Source organism: Ascidia mentula, chromosome 5, assembly GCF_947561715.1.
Source record: "Ascidia mentula chromosome 5, kaAscMent1.1, whole genome shotgun sequence".
NCBI lineage: Eukaryota > Metazoa > Chordata > Ascidiacea > Phlebobranchia > Ascidiidae > Ascidia > Ascidia mentula.
This window is the reverse complement of record NC_138570.1, coordinates 1,081,238-1,095,800: the sequence shown is the minus strand read 5'-3', so window position 1 is coordinate 1,095,800 and position 14,563 is coordinate 1,081,238. Positions and strand designations below refer to the sequence as shown.

Below are 14,563 nucleotides of genomic sequence, written 5' to 3'. Positions count from 1 at the left end.
CGTGAGGAAATCACGCCTGACTCGAAAACCTTTATGGTTTATCGGTGCCTTTGCCATTTTATTTCTTTGTTTATTGTTCATCTGCGTAGTTTTTTTTGTGCAAAATAAACATGACTATTATTATCTATCAAACAATTTGCTCTTTTGAAAGATGACAGATATTTTATTGACAATATCGCTCGCATCACACAATTTTGCAACCACAAATGTCGATTTCATTTAGAAACAGGCAGTGGAATGTGTAGGAACTGGTCGGGATGGCCTTGTACTGATTGCGCAGCCATTGACCTTTCGTTGAACGTACAATAATCGTCCAAGAAGACGAGGGCAAGGTTCCGCAAACGCACGTTTTCGGTGCTGGCAAACTTCTCCATGCACGCAACCACTGGTGGAGTAATAATTCTACTTCGAGAAGGCGGGACGACAAGCTGCATAAGTAATGCTATCGAGGATAACACAGTCTCGTCATTTGAACTGCTCAAACATCTCGTTGTATGTTCCACAGAATTGGGTATCGATAAAATTGCGTCCCGGTTTTTAGCTTCTGCGGCAAGATTGCACAGACCACTAACTCCAAATTCAACAATTTTGCCGTTCAAATCTTCGTCAGCTTGAATACAATCGATGAAAAGGTCAATCACGTGCAAATCGCGTAGATATTGGTAGTTGATGGGATCGTACGAGAAATTTGCCAGGTTCGCTAATACCTGGTGTTTTGCCTGCATATCTGTGGTCTCCTGAAATTCAGTGACCAAAGCTTGCAGATAATCCGCCCTGTTTAGATCTTTGGGCGTTGTGCGCCGTTTCAAGCGTTTATAAGTTGAAAACATGATTTGTACAGCGAGAAAATATCAGTTAATTAGTGGAGATCTTCAATAGCTCGTGTCGAACTATTCAGTTTTGACTCCGGATCCCCGATTCATGTTGTAGAGACAACGTCCGACCATACCAACACTAAAATTAATAAAAATGCATTTACAAAAGATCCTAAATTGAACAAAGTTTAATGTACAACGAAAAACCTCTCATACACTTCAAGATATTCGACAGTTAGAGCCTTTATGTTAAGTGCAGTACTATGTAAACATTTGTAAATGCCCAGAATATGAAAGTTTGAGCTATCAGAATCGTCGGTAATCTTTTAGACTCACAGAGTTTTATCAACTGTTTAAAAATATATATTAAATATGTAATATGGTGTAGTTGAACGAAGAAATAATGTTGCCCTTAATATATTACACTCACTAAACCAAATACTGGAATTTAAGTGTTTTTTTTCACCTCATAATAGCCACAAGTCCAGCAGGCATAAACTTTTTGGTGCTGTAGAATCTGTAGCCCATTAAACCTCCCAAAGACAGAGAAACACCTGCATTAGAATAATCCTTAACACCATATGAACAAAATTGTCACAAAACCAGGTGCATACCAAGAGTTAACCAGAAGTCTGACGAATCAACAGATGACCTGTAAGCTCCCAAACCAGCCAGACCTCCAAACAGTAAACCAGCACCAAGAGAAGCTGTACTACCTGTGACATTAGATAAACATTTTAAACATGCCCAGACCACACTAATGTCGAGAACATATGTAAGAGCCTGAAGCAAGCAATGTTTATCACAAATTTTTTCTGAGCTTCTGTTATACAACACCATATGCTCTTCATGGAATTTTGTATTGATAAAGTAGTCTACTTAATATCCATTGCCCCATTTTCTTCCAAAAACAAAATTAAATTATGTAAAAAACACATACCAGCTTTCACATAACCAATAATGCCCCCAGATGCCACAGTAGCTGCATATGCAAAAGATATCAAGTCAAATCCCATAACCCTGATTTTTCCTACAAAGTTTTCTGAATAAAATAAACAAAGCGTTATATAGTTGTGCGAAATATTGGGGACAGAAAAGCTTTGAACAGTGCAGAATCATAAATCATCTCAAAATACCATCGTACAATATAGTCAAGCACCAAAATAAAGAAAAGCACTTAAATTTATAATGTAACCACATCTAAATGTATATAAATATGTGAAGTAGTACTGCGTACACAATAATTTGGTCCCAAAAGTCACAGCAATGATTTAGACACGAAATATTGGTGCATCAAATTGAATATAAATTTTGTTTTGAAGATCATTTTTCAGACATAAAACCTTGTTTAAAACACATGGGTCATGGGAAAACACAAGGCATTTACTAACTTTAAACCACAGTTGGAATTACTGGTTGTTCGTTATCGCTAAACAATAATTGTATTCCTACAAACAATCTTTTAATCAGCGCCAATACTGATTGCATAGAAACCAACAAATGTCTTTTTAACCAACTTGTTTTTTTATATCTGTGACTGCACAAATTAAAACAGTACGGTAAGTAATTGGCTTGAACACATTTGTATGATACAATTTTCGAACTAGCTTGTCTAAATGCCACAGAAAATAGCAAGAATACAAACACATATTGCACATGCAACGGACATGGGATACATTTTACCATCAAGCATTCACAAGATCTTGGCATTTTTATCATTTGCTGAAGGTAACTAACTGGTCAGCATAGGAATAATTACTTTGAAGAAACTAGTGCCAAGGCATATCATTTTTATACTGTATTATTGCTTCATATGTATTTGCAAGAACTTTTTATTGCCTTTGGTTACCACTCAAACCTATTAGGTTTGAACTTCAGTTTGTCAAATGCTGAACAGAAAGATTCAGCCATTGAGCGACTTTCAACTTCGGCAGTGTACTTTACAACGTCACGCGATTCTCCTTCCTCAGTGTTTTTCAAATCCTCCTCAACCCCGAGATATTCTGCCACTTTCTCTTTGTACACAGACTTTTTCCCCAAGGCGATGGAGGTTGCTCTTTGTATGACCAAGATATCCTTCTTGTGCTCGCTGTTGATTGTTGATGACATGGAGTCAAGAAACATGTAGATGTCTTTGATATAGAGGCTGCTTTCAACTGCTTCATCTTCAGCTCGTGTTATAAAGAGCTGGGTTTCAGTAAGAACAAAAATGACAGCAATGTCAATGCTGGCTATTCTCCCTGGCAGCATTGAAACTACAACAGGAGCTCTTTCTGCATCTTGATCTGATACTCTGGAAGATAATTTTGAGAGAGAACTTTGGCACATACTGGCCTTTGTTGAAGATGGGGCAAAGCGCACATTTTTGTAAACCTCAAGGCCAGCTTTTCGTAATATTGTTTCACCAGCTTTTGAAACTATTCCTGCAGCTCCTCCTATGGGTCTGGTCATAACATGCACCAGTGCCTTCCCAATACCACCGACATAACCTTTCTTTTCTTCATCACCACGTTTATTTCCACGCTTGAGCAAAATGTTCATCTCAGCATCTGAATAGCTCTGGTGCATTGCATCGGGCACTGGGCCCAGATTCCTAGAGATACCGGTGGCGATATTGGTGATTGACCTCAGAGTACCTGAGGAGAAGTGTTTAAGCAATGAGGACACACCTTGAGCAACACCCCCGATAAATGCTGTTGGTCCTTGCGAAAGACCGTGATAGGGAAGAACAACAAGGTCTGTCATCCCTCTCATAAAGTCTCTCAGGGTCGTGGCAGGGTTGCCCAGAATATCAAGGGATCCAAGAATCCATCCAGCGCCATACACAGCATCGGCGAAGTAGTGTCGAGATATTTCCTGCAACAGTTCATTGACTGTGGTATCAAGGTCGCAGCAGACAAACTTTGAAAAGGACACAGCACCTCGGTCAACTGAAACATAAAGTTTAACATCAGCCCGCAAGCTTAGGAGAAGTACAAATGGATGGATGGTAAAGTTTGTGAATCGAAGAGGATTGCAAAATGCATCTGCTTCATTATGAACAGTATCACCAAATGCTTCATTGTTTTTTACTCTTGGGCTCTTTGTTTGGAGGGTTGAATCCACATATGATTGTAACAGAGACGAAAGTACTGTTGCAAAAACGCTTTCCAGTTTGAGTTGCACTGTGCTGAGATGCACATCAACGCTGTCCAAGTAAAGCTGATCTGTCAAAGTCATATCAATCAAAAGTGCCTTATCCATGCTTCCGAGTGTGTATGGCTGGCAAGACCAGAAAAACACTGGAAATTCTGGTGCCAAGAATAACTGATTGTCGAGTTGAAAATCACCGAGAGAAAATTGTGTGTACCATGATTTAGAGAGAGGATCGCTTACGGCTTTCAAGTTGGTTTCCCTCAAACAAATATTAACAATGTCGGTGTGTACTTTTTGATTGCTCACGTCATCTAGCAGAACTATCTTGCATTCTGACAAATTCAGCGAACAGTTGAAAGCTTTACCTGTGTTTTCAGCTGGTATTGATGACGAATCTTTATAAGTGTCAGTGTTATTTTTGAACTGCACTAAAACAGAACCATTACAACGTGATACGTGCACTTCAGTATTTCCTATTCCGGGAATATCTACCTCAGTGCTGTACTCAATGTCGGGAACAACGACACTGACACAATTTTCTTCATTTGGGACCGACAACTGCAAGTTAATTGATCGATAAACACGCCGACACTTTGGAAAGCTTTCAGCGTCCATGTAACTCTCAAATGGCATGCTGCCACCTGGTGGAAGAACATTTTTGACAGTTGCACCTGTTTGGTCTGTTATTTCATAAAAGCAGATACTACTTTCAGTCAGATTTTCCACCTTGTATCTGCAGTGCACAAGGTCATTGAGCACAATGAAATAATGATCATCTTGTGAATGTTTGGTCATGACCATCTGAATGGAACTTTTGTCACTATGACGAAAATCGACCAACCGCTTCGAGAATTCATCCTCAACACATACCACTGCAGTTTGACTATTAACAAAAATTGCGATAGAGCGATCGGCAAACAGTAACTCCAATTCAGAGCTGCTGTTGCCGTTTTCAACACAAATAAATGATGATGCGGTTTCCTCAGCAGATGGGACTACTTGTTCAGGAATTTCAGCTGCATTTTCGGAGTTGCTGGCATTGGAATGATGGATGGTTTCTACCTGCCAAGCAATTATAGGGACAGCTGAAGTCGTGTTGATTTCTATAGAATTTGAATTATCAGCCAGAAGATTTTTCTGCTGAGAGGTAAAACCTTTCACTATCATATGTGGAACTGTGGTAGACCTGTTTATAAACCACCAAGTTGGAGATATTGTAAGAATCCGAATTCCATGCCGAACACATGATTTAAGTGTCAAGTCCAAAACAGCATTTTGCTTTTTAAGATATATGTTGTAAATGCTATTGGCCAGTATATGTCCTGGTTGGGCAGTCATTCTTGCTGGGTGGTCAGTGTGCACATTATCAACCAACCTGAGCTTTTGGCTATGAGAGCTGTTGCTTGTACGAACATAAAAAGGCCCACTGAAATGATTTGGAACTGCAGTATCACCTGGTTGGATAATACTGGTGGCATTTCCCTTTGAAACAATACAAATCACTTCGCTTGTGTCATTGACAATCAAACACCATGGGGTAATCTCAACCAGTAAGGCATTGTTGTACAGTGAGAGATTGGCATGAATGTTGCCATCGCCAGCTGCCCAAAAGTCTGATGCTGAAGTCTTTGGGTAGGTTGGTGTATTATAGGGATAATATTTTTCCAGGGTGCAAAGTGGTTTGTCTAAATCATGTGTTTCATCCATGGAATAGACCAAAGAACTATGAATGGGAACTTTTGCATCAAACGGGGATTGGTTTTCGTTAAGTTGAACTGTGAGATGGTGAGTTGTGTTAGGTGACAACTCCAAAAGTGGGACCTCCTTCCCACAGCCTTCAAGTTTCAGTGACATGTTTCTACGGTTACTTCTGGTGTCGACATGGAGGTAAGCGGACTTTGGCAAGTGTGAGCGAACGACAAAGTGGGGCATCAAAGTCAGAACACAAACTGGACCGCTTCTGTGGAAGCAAACAAGACAACAAAGTTGTTCTTTCTCCACATTTGTGAAGAAAACTGACATCGTATTGCCACATGTTTTTACCAAATCGTCAATTAGCAATTTTTCAGGCTCATGGTTGGTTTTGGGAATTTTCAGGGCAACTGTTCTTATAGCGGTGATGTTTGATAAAAGTTCAAGCTCATGGTCAGGCATAGTGTTGTGCTCTTTACGACAGTCGTCGTTGTACATTAGCTGACATTGCATTTCAAATGGAAGTCTGTTAACAATGTTGGTTTGACCATGAAAAGTCACATCAGTTTTTACTGTTCCCATTTTCTTAACAGCAACAAATACTGAATGTGAATGATCGATCGCAAGCACAAATGTTTCATCTTCACCAAGAGAAAAGGAATCGGTCCAATTCCAATCAGGAACACCTTCCAGAGACACATGAATCTTTGGCTCCACCTTGTGGGTCCTCCAGTAATACTCAGAAGATGTGTTTGGTGAAAGTGTTACGCACTCATCTGTAAGAGCTTGACCAAATACAAGTGTAGATATTGTGTTGTTGTAAAAAGTAATGCAGCTCTTTGTGCACACAATTGCAGTGGTTTTCAACAAGGACTCTTGAATGTACCCAAATGTGTGGATGATTTTTTGACTGACGTGGAGCTCTGTAACATCGTTACACAAACACTGACAATCCACAGAATCAATGTCTTTTTTAAGGCTGATATCAAATTGATTTGGCATGAGAACTGGAAGCCAAGTAAGATTAGTCAAATCGATCACATCCAAAGAACATTTAAGTTGACTTTTAAGGACACACAAGATATCAGTGCTGTGAAACCACAATCTTGCAGATGAATCCATATCCAACACTCTACACTGGAAACACTCGATGTCACCATCGGAAAGACTCAATTCTATCTCATCGCTCATAATTTGCAAAGTAAAGTTGGGAACGAACTGGGATTTAAAAACACTTTCCACTTGCATTGCAGCTGCCAGTGACATCGGAGAGACAGTGTTTTCTTCGTTACAATCAATAACAACCCTCCACTGACAAGCGCATGTAACTTGGTGGAACGGTGTGGCATCAGTGAAGAGCGTAAACTCAGCAGGCTCCGACTCTGAAAGATGAAAACATTGCACAGTTTCAAACACAGCTTTGGCTTCATTGAAGTATTCCAACTTGCAAGAAATAGTCTCAGGTTTGGAGTTATTGAATGGAATCGGAGTGATATATACATGTCGAATTGCATGGGGTTTGTCGTAGCACCAAGCCATGGAACACAACTCTGCATTGTTGGAAAAAACTATTTGCTTAGATACAGGGGCTTGATTATTTGCTACCACGTATGTGTAACTTCCAGTGCGCAGGTCATCAACATTAACCATACACACACTCTTCTCCTCAACATTATGCTCTTCCAAGCTGTTTGAAGGTGCGTCAACTTTTTGTGGAAATAGGTCAGTCATCCACAGCGATGCAACATGACCAAGCTCTGAAATTTCTGACAGAGTATGTTTGCTTACAGACAGACGAGTTGGTGTTACATTAAGCAACACATTAAATAACATTTGCTGAATGTTTTTAACCAAAGTAGCATGGAATGTCATGGTGGCTGTTACTGGGTTTAGGATTGGCTTTAAACACTGACTGGAGGACTTGAATCTCACAGATAAGTTGGTTACTGCAACAGAACCGGAAAGTTTATGACCTGCGTTTTGACAAGTTGCACGAAAACTGGACAAAGCACTTCGAAGAATTTTATGGGACTCAATTATTTCCACGACCATTTGATTTGTTTCTAAATGAAATGATGGCAATTGAGCAATGGAACTTAAAGGTGTGTCTGTGCTTCGAACTGGAGATCTCTGTTCTTTGTCTGGTATAAACCCCAGAACATCTTTGACCATCATGAACAGTGCAGACTGAACTGAAAACTTTACAGGACGTCCAATCTTAGCCTGAATAGATGCTTTACTGCTCAGAAAGTGTTGGATGCTGATAGTGCATAATGAGGGTGGCACACCGGTGCGCTTGTCACAATCACCTGATTTAGTTTCTATCAAGTTGATTGGAAAACTTAGGCCTTTGTCAAGCATAGAATCTTGATCTGACTTATAATCTGCCAAGTTTACAGACACATCATGAATCTGCATTTCCAGCTTTTGCTGCGTTCGTGACACATGGACGACTAAGGATGGTTCACATAGCGAGAGCATGCACATCGGTTTGACCACTGTGCCTTCTTCTGAGAACAGATAGTCATAAACCAACACCTTAACTTTGTGTGTAGCCACAAGTCCGTCACCGACCAAATTAGTTGTGGATGAAATGACAGGTTTTTCTGTAACTTGAGATGCCTCACTAATGCTTAAACCACTGTCGTCTGGTGTTTGCTTTGTGGAAAGATCCTTGTTGACAATTTTTTCAAACATAAATGTGTTCAGATACATATGTGTCCAACTTGCTACCAGGTTACTCACAGCGTCCGCTTGCATTTTGGTGAAATGCAACACAACATCACTAGCAAAACTTGCCTCGAATGATGGTGCACAGACAATAATCCATTTTTGAAGTTTGTTTTTGTACCAAATCGGTGGTGCTACTGTAATTTGAAAGTCAAATTCCTGTAAAAGGGGATGAAATGTTGGATCTTTCGGCAGTCCAACTTTTCCAGTCAAATTCCATTTAAGTGCAGGATTTTCATATGGTACTGGCTGCTTCAAATAAGCGACAACTTCTGACCACTTGGTTGTCCCAATACTGATGTCATCCAGTGCGATTTCTAGTTGTTTGTCCTCCAAGGCACTGCCAACACTATGAAGTAGCCCGGAAGCTCCAGCTTTTCGGTAAATTGAAGGAGCCAGCACCAGCCTTGTTAGAGGGTTCTGGGGATGTGGGTTGATTTCCAGTTTACTTAAACATAAAACCAGGACATCATCTTGCGTAATTTTTGTGTTTGGACTGGGAAGAAAGAATCTAGACCCAGCAAGCATAAAATAAAGCACTGGCAGGTTGAACCCCTTGGACTTACTGCTGGTTGTTGACCTTTTGGATTGTTGTAAAACACCAAACATTCCGAGTACAGGAGTAAACACAGGAAGAAGATCAGCAATTATATCAGGGTTAAGAAGAAAATCAAACGCTTGCACGGAGCAGATAAGTTCACTGACACATTGCCTTAGGTTAGTCGGTGCTGGGGTTATTTCGCTTGCTGTTACGATCGAGGAGTTTCCGACGTCCAAACTTTCCTGCCCATCTTCCTGCAAGTGCTTTTGGTAATCGGAAGTTAGTGCTTGCGTAAAAGTTATTTCGCAGAACTTTCTTTGCTGAAGGGTTTCTCTATTTTCAAATTTTGTGTGAGAGGATTTTGTCGGGTTGTACGTTCGAACCAGCACAGGAAGTTTAGAAAATATCGGTGAAAGAAGCATTCCCAACCCATCGGAGTCTTGCCATTCATTATTGATTTTTGCGAAATGTTGAATCATACACCCAGAGCAACAGCATGTCAGTTTGAGATAAACATTTTGATAATCGAGTGACAAACTAACATCCTCCACAGTTAGTGTTGACTTCTTGTTCTCTCCAGTATATACAGACACTGAAAATCGGGAAAGTGTGCATTGTAGCCACACTGTCAGAGACACCTGCTTGGGTTCTTCTTTGCTGACCAAAGCACTCAAATTGGACTTTGAATCGTCCTTGGGCTGAGTGACTGTCTGCGCATCGGAAATATTGGACAAAGGGACTTCTAAAGAATCTGTTTTGTGAAACATCAGCGGAATCATACAGTTTGCCTGAATAGCGCCTAATGTTGTCAACGCAGTTGTGCACAAATCAACAAGCAATATCACCTGGGCTCTTGAAATCTTGATTTCAATGGGCTCCACATCCAAGTGAATTGCAACGTTTGGAACGGTGCTGTCACCTTTCGCTGGGGTCACTACAAGCCTGCATGTTGCGGAGTAGGCATGTGCAATGTGTAAAGTCCGGTGATTACCCATCAGCGTAGCAGGCAGGACAGTAAATACCTCTGCCCTTTCCATAGTAATGTTGAAGGTGCCAAACTCGGTGTACTTGTTCACTGGAACACCTTCAGTCAGAAGCTGCGTCAAAATTGACACCCGTTTGTGGCCCGATGTGCTCATGGAAGTTTCTGGAAGGCATAAGTGCAGACCTGGTGTGCTTTGGAAGACATATGATGCTGTCGAGTTACTATTCCTTTTACTAGCAATGCACACATGTATCCCTTTACAGTGCAACTGGGCAACATATCTTTGCGTCCATGGTTCACTACTTTTTTGAACATCCTCCTCAGTTGGAGCGTTGGCCGAAAATACAACTGGCAGAATTTGCTTTGGAATTATTTTGGGCAATGTTGATGCCAATTTCCATAGCCTGTTGGGGATACAGACTTGAAGTTTGTGCATATGTACAAGTACACAGCCTTCACCTGCTTCATCTGTTGGGATTTGTGCATATGCTGCAAGCCAGTTTGTGTTTTCGTCACAGTTTGGGGAACTTTCGACCTGATCTTTGCTGACCCCAGCAGTAGTGCAAACATGAGACATTATGTGTTTTGCATTTTTCCATAAAACGCTGAAATCTTTAACTGCAGACGTAACAGCAATATTTGTGAAAGTGTTGTTGCTTTCCAAAATAAGGCCGTCGAATGATAAAATGAATCGGTCGCTGGGTTCTTCTGTAAAAACGTGATGCAAGAAGCACACATCAAGTACTTCTTCCACGTGTTTATTTCTCTGAAACAAATGTAACCAAGAATCCAGAACATGCAAAACCATTTCAATTTGTACTGGAGAAGTGGTCACAGCTATTTGTCTCAAAAATGCCTTCAACTGAGTATGAAGCATTGAAAGTCTGTCCATCCAGTACTCTGTAGCTTGTAATGCATAAGCCTCCGCCAAGAACTCTTTAAATTCTACCACAGTGGATCCATGACACTTTAGGTCATTTTCCTCTGCAGGGTTTACTTTAACAGAACTTAATGCAAGTTGAACTGTGTCAAAGTTGGAGGAGTAGCAAGTGTTGCACGTTTGCATCAACTTTGATGGTGGTGAGTGAAAATAGGAAAGGTAGGCTGCAAGATGCCTTCCATACATCGGCTGCCTCATTGAGAACGAAGTACTTGGAATGGTCACAATGACACAGGGTAGTCTTGCACTGATTGCATCTGCATGCATGTGGCACTGCGTGGAACTCCCCTTTGATAACAAGTCAATTCTATTAAAAGCCTTTGCCTTGTAAGTGTTAGGTTCAAGATGCAAAGCAGGACAAATAAGTTCTAAATTTTCAAGCTTGAAAGTTGTATTTCTGGATGGTACGAAATGCAGGATTTTCATTTCGTCAAGTGTCTCTGGCCTATTAACATGACTTTTGGTCGCAAGTGGGTAGCTTTTAAATGTGTGATTTCCCGCCCATCTTTTTAAAATAACTGAACATGTGACCAGTTGGCTTCCAGCCAAAATTTTACCCTCACTGCCTCCGATGACAAAAGTTTTCCACGACCTTTCTCGCACATTGTTCCATTCCGATACATCTGTGAGTTTAACATGTCGTAGATAGTTGTTGAAATCCTCTTCCTCAGCTGCTTCTTGGTTGCGGCCATCAGCTGCAATGTACAGGTATTTGGCTATGAACGCTTTTGGCACGTTCTGCGAAGCTTCAGCAAAGTAGGAGTCTTTCGTTAATGCGTAAATGCACTCAACATCATTATTCTCAGGAGCTCGGAAATCAAACAAGGAGTTTGATGAAAAACCTAGCATTGAACCACTGGAATATCCGAGTAGAACACTGTTGTCTCCTAACTCTCCATCAATTGCATAACTCTCCTTTGCCACTGCTGCAACATTTTTGCTGCAGAACATTGAACACTTGGCAATCACTGTGTCACAAGAAAAAAATTCCAAGCCTTTTGCCACAAGCTCCAGACTAAAACCTTGGGCATTCATTTGCAGGAAAGATTGGGAATTAGAAGAATGGCTTGAACGCATTGGACCCAAGTCTTGCACATGTGAAGGTTTGAAATTGATTGTAATATTCTTGATATACAGACTAAAGGCAAGAACTGGATTTCTAACAATGGCTTCATCAAGATCTTCATAATTCACAATAGCTGGAACATAAGACCATGCCCAAGAAGCCCAGCCTTGTTGATTTTGATCATTTTGATCACCTGACTCATGTGAATCAGTCTGTGTGCGAGTGATTAAGATCGTTCCATAATAAATATGCAGAGAAAGTTGAAGCAGGCGCAGAAATGCCGGCAATTGAGTTTCACTGATGGTAAGGTCATATCTTTCAATCATTATGTTGTATTTGGTTGCCATTGGCTTTCTCAAATTCTGTGAGGAATAACTGGAGTGCTGGCGCATTACAATGTGACAACGAAACAGCATCGGGTCTTCAAACTGTTCCACCCGCCCACTGGCACCTCTTTTATCAAGACAAACTGTCATGTCTTTGATTTCAAATACACGTCTCAAGGAAGTGTTATTTTCACTCAAGTCGACAAAAACTGGTTGCCACAAATTGTCAACTGTTTGATAAGTGGCCGATTGAATGTTAATCGACAAAACCAAGTCATCCTCAATATATTTTAATATAAGATTGTTGACCACTATCTTTATGTTGTTTTTGATTTTGGCCATTAAACTGTCGATATAAGATTGCTGAGCTTGAGGTGCTTGCTTACTCTCTTCCTTTGGTGCTGGAGCCTTCTTGTGTTGTTTAGTGCACTGCAACTTTAAAGAACATTCCACTGTGTTCAGTGTCACGATAACAGCTTCGGAGGCAAGCTTGTTCCATGGAACGTACATCTTCAGCTCCTGAGCTTGGCAGCTGACAAAACTGAACGGAGCTCCAAACAGTTCATTGTCCAATGCATCCAGTTTGAATTTCACATTGTGCAAAACTGCATCTCCACCCCACAGTGAAAACTGAAGGTTCTTGGGTTCAATATCCTTGATATATTTTGACAGATAGCTGAGCAGGAAGGGTGACAAGTAGGACTCCAGCCGCAACATGTTCATGGTGATTTTTATGTCCAACCTGTGCAAAAATTGTGTATTTTTTAAAAAAGTACTTAGGTAACTATATATTTAAAATACAAATTAAATGCAATAGAAAAGATGTAGCATCTACACAAGCACAGAGTGTATAATAAAATGAAATACGTTTCCCGTTATGTAAAATGCACAACAGAAACTAGCATTAGTCAATGAACAACTAAAAAAAATGTTGATATACAGCATATATCAATTTGATACGTCACACACACGCAGTTAAACAAACAAACTTAGTCTTACCGGTTTGCTGGAAAGTGTGTGTTTAGTAGATTTGAATATGCTTTCTTCTGTGGATTCCAACTTTTTTGCGTAGTAACTGCAAAAAAAAGATTACACATCAAATTATTTTAACTTTGCATGCAAAGTTTCTACACACATGAACAAAAAACATGTCGGCATAGGCACAGATAAAACCATGTTAACAAGTTAATCACCCATGCGAAGGTGATTTCTTAACAGAAAATCACTGTCTATCGTAAGATCACCATAAGTTGCACAATGTTTTAAAACTTACCATCGATAATATTGTTTTAACCCTCATTGCCAGTCATTTTTCTCACAGTATTTTACCTGGAAATCAAAATTTTCATGTGAATGAAGTGACCAAATCCTGACATGCACTTACATACAATGCAAAAATAAATCCCTAACTATATTGCTTTTGTGCCAATTCACTGCTATGGGTACTATAAAAAAATAACAAATTATATCCCTTTCATACCTTTTTGAACATTTCTTCCATCAGAATTTAAATGTATTGTTTTGTCAGCAAAGTCGAGTTTTTCCAGACCCTGACAATTAAAAAAGCACAACAAAATATAAAACAAATGCACATTTTAAATAAATTGTCTGTGCTAAACACAGTTTTCTTAAAAAAATATTTATTTTATTAAAATTACACGATATGGCTGTGATCTAATCTGATTTTTTTGAAAGACATGACAACTGCAAAAACAATATACTTTTCCAAAACGCCAAATCACACACGACATACTCAACGAAAACACGTGCGTATTTTACAAAACTACATTTAAGTGCATTACTAAGATAAACTCACTTTCGTAAAGATTAGTCAATGGATATTTTCATTTCACGTTTTTAACAACTGTTGATGATGTCTTTATATCAAAATATACAATGCTGCAAGAGCTAAACAACGTTAAAAATAAATAATCGGACGAGCGAACGAACGAATGTGTGCACCTCTGACGTTGTTTTTGTTTTGTGGTTGAGCAGCCATGCAAATAACAAATGAAAATTATGTTTTTTTAATTTATGTCGTCAAAACTTGTCATGTAAGTGCGCTTCAATATTTTTCAAAAATATTACGCTTTTTCTTAACATGTTATTTTCAAAATAAACGTAATAAAAAGTTGTGTTCTCTTTTGACCTTTTACCTTCCGCTCCGCGATTTCTATGAGAAACGGGTAAGTGACCAACACGTCAAACAGGTTTTCCAGTAAAACGTTAGCAAATTTTATATCATTACGAAGGTTGCCTGTTATCAAACAACACGTCAACAAACTGTTTTTATGCACTATTTATAAATTTTTGAATAAACTACTTAGTACCCA

General features: G+C 39.7%; 2 protein-coding genes across 3 annotated transcripts; both read right to left on the bottom strand.

The window, feature by feature from the left end:
• Positions 1–149: 149 nt before the first annotated feature.
• On the bottom strand, positions 150–1,878 carry LOC145903985 (transmembrane protein 14C-like). Of its 2 annotated transcripts, XM_082992184.1 has the most exons (4): positions 1,756–1,878; positions 1,430–1,531; positions 1,282–1,369; positions 758–954 (listed from the first exon to the last, which is right to left on the bottom strand). In XM_082992184.1, exons 1-4 carry the CDS (start codon positions 1,829–1,831, stop codon positions 891–893), a joined length of 330 nt encoding a protein of 109 aa, XP_082848310.1. In that variant the 5' UTR covers positions 1,832–1,878; the 3' UTR covers positions 758–890. The 2 variants fall into 2 exon arrangements, with proteins under 2 accessions (XP_082848309.1, XP_082848310.1); XM_082992183.1 differs by lacking the exons at positions 1,430–1,531; positions 1,756–1,878 and having other exon boundaries at positions 150–954.
• Positions 1,865–14,158, bottom strand: LOC145903984 (intermembrane lipid transfer protein VPS13B-like). The gene is made up of 5 exons (XM_082992182.1): positions 14,047–14,158; positions 13,711–13,780; positions 13,504–13,559; positions 13,230–13,305; positions 1,865–12,972 (listed from the first exon to the last, which is right to left on the bottom strand). Exon 5 carries the CDS (start codon positions 12,951–12,953, stop codon positions 2,661–2,663), a length of 10,293 nt encoding a protein of 3,430 aa, XP_082848308.1. The 5' UTR covers positions 12,954–12,972; positions 13,230–13,305; positions 13,504–13,559; positions 13,711–13,780; positions 14,047–14,158; the 3' UTR covers positions 1,865–2,660.
• Positions 14,159–14,563: the final 405 nt, after the last annotated feature.

Coding starts and splice junctions, on each gene's coding strand:
- LOC145903985 (XM_082992183.1), bottom strand. CDS start 830: ATGTTTTCAACTTATAAACGCTTGAAACGGCGCACAACGCCCAAAGAT.
- LOC145903984 (XM_082992182.1), bottom strand. CDS start 12,953: ATGAACATGTTGCGGCTGGAGTCCTACTTGTCACCCTTCCTGCTCAGC.